The sequence below is a fragment of the Diabrotica virgifera genome, chromosome 8 (genome assembly GCF_917563875.1).
Source record: "Diabrotica virgifera virgifera chromosome 8, PGI_DIABVI_V3a".
Classification (NCBI taxonomy): Eukaryota; Metazoa; Arthropoda; class Insecta; order Coleoptera; family Chrysomelidae; genus Diabrotica; species Diabrotica virgifera.
In genome coordinates, this window is record NC_065450.1 from 72,221,301 (window position 1) to 72,227,300 (window position 6,000).

Genomic DNA, 6,000 nt, shown 5'->3' on the forward strand with positions numbered 1-6,000 from the left:
AGCGCCATCTATCCATAATTCGAAAAAATGTTTCGAATAAAAGTTGCTTATTTTTACTTAAGGAATCCAAATATGCAATAAAAATTGGGGGCTCCTATTTAAAATTTTAAAGTATCCCCGACCCCACTTTCGTGGGGGGTCGTGTTTGGTGCCATTCGATAGATTTTTCAAAAATATTGAATACGTTTATTTTGCAGTTTTTCGCTCTGACGTTTATTTCGAGAAATATTCGCTTTCTTTTGTAAAACTTTGTGACTCCCCATTTCTTTGCGCCCCGATCAAATTGTCAGATTTTTGAAATATACACTCTTTTGCATGTATTTAACTTACCTTATCTTAATCTGACGATTTCGAGTTTTTCTAGGGATAGATTTTTTTGGCCCCCCTTAGCTAGTGTTGCCCAAATGCAAGACCAAGACGAGACTTAGACAGTCTTGGTCTTGGTCTTGCGCCAGTACACCTGGTCTTGGTCTTGGTCTTGGTATTGCGCTCCAGGTCTTGGTCTTGGTCTTGGTCTTGCAGCAAGAGTCTTGCAAGTCTCGCAATTGCCTATTAGCCTATTGCATATCTTAGAACAACGTAACAGAGAGGTACATTTTAAGCTAGCATATCATAGCCATAGTAAAGACCAGCCAAATTAATAAATATCTAGACCAGTGGTTCTCAATCTGGGGTGCATGTACCACTGGTGGTACATATCATTATTTGCGGTGGAACACAAAACGCAAAAACAGCTAAAATCAGCACCACAATTATTATTATACTTAATTAGTTTAGCTAGCTAGATACCTATTTCAGTTAGGTGGTAACAAAAATAATAAAAAGTATTTTGTGGTTCATGACTCAAAAAGATTGAGAATTACTGATCTAGACAACTGATACCGGGTGGAGTTTGAACCCATGATCTAAGTGATCCATGATTATGTTCTAAGTTTATTAGAAACTTATGTATTTTATTATCCAGTATAAGCGAATGAATAAAAAAATATAATGTTAAGAAAATATGAGGTTATCGTTGTAATTTCAGTATTTTATAAATGCTAAAATATTCCACAGAGTGATGCTAGCTCTGTGAAAAAACACACTTTTATTGGTACACCCGGTGTACAATGACAATAATTGACCTGTCTAGCAACAATAATATTACAGCGATATCTATAAAAATAAGACAACATATTAAAAAAATAACTTAAATCGGACAAAAGGCTTAGGAAATTCGAGACATTAACAATGAACCGTTTTTAAGGTGGTGACTAAATTTTTTGGAGAAGTGTATATCGTTAATTTCGGTATTTTATTTACACTGTTCTTTTGTCTCGTTATCATACTTTTATATATTAGCCGCGCTGTTTCGGCAAATTTTGTGTAACCCAGTGATCTCATAGCATAGGGCATAGCACATTCAGAAAAAACAATACATAATAGGCTTACTATTCTATATACCGATAAGATTAAATTTATGGTGTTTAAATTCCTAGAAAAGTAATAATGAAAAAAATTAATTACTTATTAGGTATATTTTTATCAGCAAGGTGACATATTTTTAAAAAGTTTTGATACGATATTTGATATTACTATCGGCGTCGCAAAGCAAGAATGATGTTATGATGAGAAAGTGACTATTCTCATAACCCGGACAACTAATTTCAGTGTTCTTTAAATAGATATTTTGACTCGCTATGTATGTTTATGGTATTGTTCGTAGTGAGCATAAGTCCAATTTTCAAAATTTTTGTTGCAATTTTTTTTTTGTTTCTCATAAAGTATCTAAGAATATAGCCGAACTAATATACTCCCTAAAACGACCCTCAGTTCTAACTGCAAGACGCAAGAGTCTCGCAGGCTGTCTTGTTCTTGCTCAAGTCTTGCACGGTCTTGGTATTGCTAAAATTAGGCGGTTTTGGTCTTGGTCTTGCGAAAACGCAAAAGAACAAGACCAAGACTGCAAGACCGAGACCGATTTTGGGCAACACTACCCTTAACGAACTCCCTTGTGTTAAGATCCAATATATGGTCGAGGTACATTTACAGGGTACAAGGTTTCTCCCCATATGATAATCTGACGCGCTCGAGTAACTGCAAAAATCCCCGCTTGGGCTCCCATACCATTACATTCAATTCGATCCAATTAAATTCGATCGGATTTTATTTTTTTTTTTAATTCATATGATTTTATTTATATTTCATACAAATATTTTAAAGTCAAAATTAGCGAAATCAATCCAGTCGTTCTCAAGTTGTTATATTATAAAAAAAGATATTAAATAAAATTTTAATAAGTGTGTATATTATATACATTACCACGAGATTAGAGCATGCGTCTCGATTTTTCGAATGACGCTAAATATAATTTCGGGACCTTGTAAAAACATGGTGCCAGCTGCAATAAGAAGTATTCTCGTTAAAAATGTTGCCCTATTGCGTAAAACCAATTAAAGAAAACCAACAATTTCACCATACGTTTTGTTCCAGATGAGTTGTCATATTTTATTAAATTAATATTAAGCGACAAGCTATAGGTAAAGGCAGCACAGAGCGTGAAGATATTTTATAGGAATTTAATCCTAGCTCATGGACTTAACGTTGTCGCGAAAGAAATAAGACGAAATTTTCCGCATGTCAATGATTTGCTAAATAATGTCAAAAAAGTTTTTATAAAATCGTCATAAAGTGTTTAACTTTACAAAGAACATCTGGGTAATATTCCATTACCCCATTTTACCTGTTCACCATCACGAGATGGGACCCTTGTTTAGAAGCAGCATTTTTTATGGGGAGTATTTTTAGGAATAAAAATCTTTAGTACAGAACTAGCATATTATTCCACTTCAGCAATTCTGGAGGAATGTAAAAGTATTGTTCAATTACCTAGTTTGCATCAGAATCTAGCATATATGAGTTTAAATATTAAATTTCTTATTGAAATAAAAAAAATTAAAAAACAACTCTGTTACCCTGTGTGAAGCAGTCAATTTGATTAATAATCTTAAGGAATCTTTTCCTTACAAAAAAATATGCTTAAAACCATATTTTCATGGATTTTTCTATTTTGAAAAAAGTTGCGAAAGTTCATCAAGGTGATCCTGTGCCTGTACCGGATCTTAAACTACTGCCTTCTAACAAAAACAAGTTTTAAAATCCACCAATATCTTCTGTTAATGTTGAAAGTTTTTCGAATTATAAATATTTATACACAGATAGATATTTTAATTGGAAATTTTGAAAAACAAATTATTGTCAATTGTTTTTATAAACATAACAATAGTTTGTGAAATTGCCTACATACAGGCAATTTCACAAACTATTGTTATGTTTATAAAAACAATTGACAATAATTTGTTTTTCAAAATTTCCAATTAAAGTATCTATCGGTGTATAAATATTTATAATTCGAAAAACTTTCGATGTATGGTTAATGGCCGGTTTCACCAACGACAAATAGTAGTTTATTCTATGAATCAAGTTATTCGAACAATAAACTGACATTTCTCCATTTTACTACGTTAAATAAGACTTATTTTATTTATTTATTAAATAACTATCCACTCTTAGAATAAATTGGCAAGTTAATCTCGCTGTAAATATCTACAAGAAAGTAAATTGGTCAGTTTAACTTTAAATTATCAAAATTATATTGAAACAAAATAAAAATATAAACGTCTAATAAATTGTATTCGACGAATTCATTGATTTATTTGTTGTTGGTGAAACAGGACCTAAGTACTGTATTTTTCTTAAAATCATGTTACTTTATTATATATATGAAAATACTTACTACAGTTTTAATCTTTATAAAAGGGCTTTTTAACCATTAGCAGGAAGGCATATCAGATAATTAATATTAAGTAGATTTTAAATACAAAATTTATAAACAAGACGCAGTTTACATATTTTACGCATTGTAGAAAATTTTGTATATTTGCGACAATTTTGTGCATACACATGCTCATATTTTCTCTGTTTTCTGTTTCATATATTCCGGTCTCTTTAGTAGTATTCCGGTCTCTAGAGTAGGTACATTTTTATATCACATGTAATAAGGAATGTGACAGCTGACTAGCGTGAAAGTCAAATAAACAAATAATTCTCGTGGACCATTTATAAATTGTATGAAATTCTTACATTTAACAAGGTTATGTCTCATCATAATAAACAGTCCTAGACTACCATATATTAACATATTTTGATTGGTTTTAAAATAACTCTTGTGTTCTTCAGACTATTTACTACACCATTTTACTACATTATCAATAAATACTAATTTATTGTTTAAAATGTACATAAACATTTGTGGTTTGCTCTTTCTACTACTAAAAAAAAATGTAAACACTCACATTTTTCTGGATTTATCTGACGATCTGGGCAAAAACTTCAGCAACGTCTGTTGTTAATGTTCAATAATAATCACAAAAGTGTCTAATTACTCGTATAAAGTCCTAAATAGTGTTTAATAACATGTCCTTTACATTTTTCACGTTCACATACGTAAACCTCACGTCAGACTATAAAAAGCCTCACAGACACTGTAAACACCACGTTTGGTATATGCCGAATGTCTGTCGGCTCTGTTTTGAGCTTGCAAAAGCTCATTGAGAGCTTCAGACTTTTGAATTCACTTGCGCATTACATTGGCGCACGCCGCCGAGTGCTTTTCGGATCGAAGTTTGAACATAGGTGGGTAAAATGCAAGGGCTTAGAGGTTAATATTAAAATTTATGGGCTTATTGGGCTATGCAAGTGAAACTTTGACAAAGAAGATAGAGTTAAACATCGCAAAAGTCGTTATTAGTATTATTTTGAAGCTATTTTCTTGCCTTATCTTATTGGAATTTAGTATTTTTGGTGGTAAGCGTTTGGTAAGAGCCACAATTTAAGTTTGAAATTAAATTAGTTTGAAGTGTCGACTTTCAATTTCAACAATTAAATTCAATATTCGATCATTTATTTAAAAAATTTAGTATATTTTTTACAGTCACTCACCAAAGAGTTTTTGACAAATAAAGGGCTCAAACATGGATGCTGCGTCTCTCCAACACTTTTGAAAATATATTTGGAACAAGCTCTGAAAAATTGGAAACGGAAATGCAAGACTCCCATTAAATGGCCATACAGTATACAGGGTGTCCCAGACTAACTTATCCACGCTATATCTCTTAAACGAATAGAGATTTTCGAATGAGACAAAAAGTGCTCTATTCTACTTGTAATACACTTTAATACGGCGTAGAAAAAGATCATCCCCTAAATATTCATCCCTTAGTTACAACCCCTAACTTTAATTTTTTTAATAGCACCCTGTATATTTTTTTATAGTTTTGGATGTGGTCTTCTATCGTCTGTTCAACACATTTTTTGAAAATAAAAGCGGTTCGTAAATAACCAAGAAAATATCAGTTTAGTTTTGTTAATTATGTGTCCCAGACTAATTTATCAAGGCTATATTTCATAAACGAATAGAGATTTTCGAATGGGACAAGAACTGATCTGTTACATTTGTAATACACTTTAATATGGCGTAGAAAAAAAACATCCCCTAAATATTCATCCCTTAGTTACAACCCCTAACTTTATTTTCTTTTAAATAGCACCCTGTAAGTTAGGGATGAATATTTAGGGGATGAATTTTTTCTACGCCATATGAAAGTGTATTGTAAATAGAATAGATCAGTTTTTGTGCCATTCGAAAATCTCTATTCGTTTAAGAAATATAGCCTGGATAAATTAGTCTGGGACACACAATTTAACAAAAATAAACTGATAGTTTCTAGGTTATTTACGAACCGGTTTTATTTAAAAAAAATGTGTTGAATAGACGATACGGGACCACACCCAAAACTATAAAAAAATATACAGGGTGCTATTTAAAAAATTAAAATTAGGGCTTGTAACTAAGGGATGATTATTTAGGGGATGATTTTTTTGTACGCCATATTAAAGTGTATTACAAGTAGAATAGACCACCTTTTGTCCCATTCGAAAATCTCTATTCGTTTAAGAGAT

At 31.7% G+C, this 6,000-nt stretch overlaps 1 protein-coding gene across 1 annotated transcript in view; it reads right to left on the reverse strand.

Moving 5' to 3' along the window:
- The window catches only part of LOC126889755 (uncharacterized), a 1,061,577-nt gene extending 1,057,022 nt beyond the window's left edge, over positions 1 to 4,555 (reverse strand). Inside the window, exon 1 of the mRNA XM_050658328.1 lies at positions 4,335 to 4,555. Within this exon, the coding sequence (XP_050514285.1) occupies positions 4,335 to 4,336 (2 nt within the window). The 5' untranslated portion in view covers positions 4,337 to 4,555. The remainder of the gene's footprint in view (positions 1 to 4,334) is intronic.
- Positions 4,556 to 6,000: the final 1,445 nt, after the last annotated feature.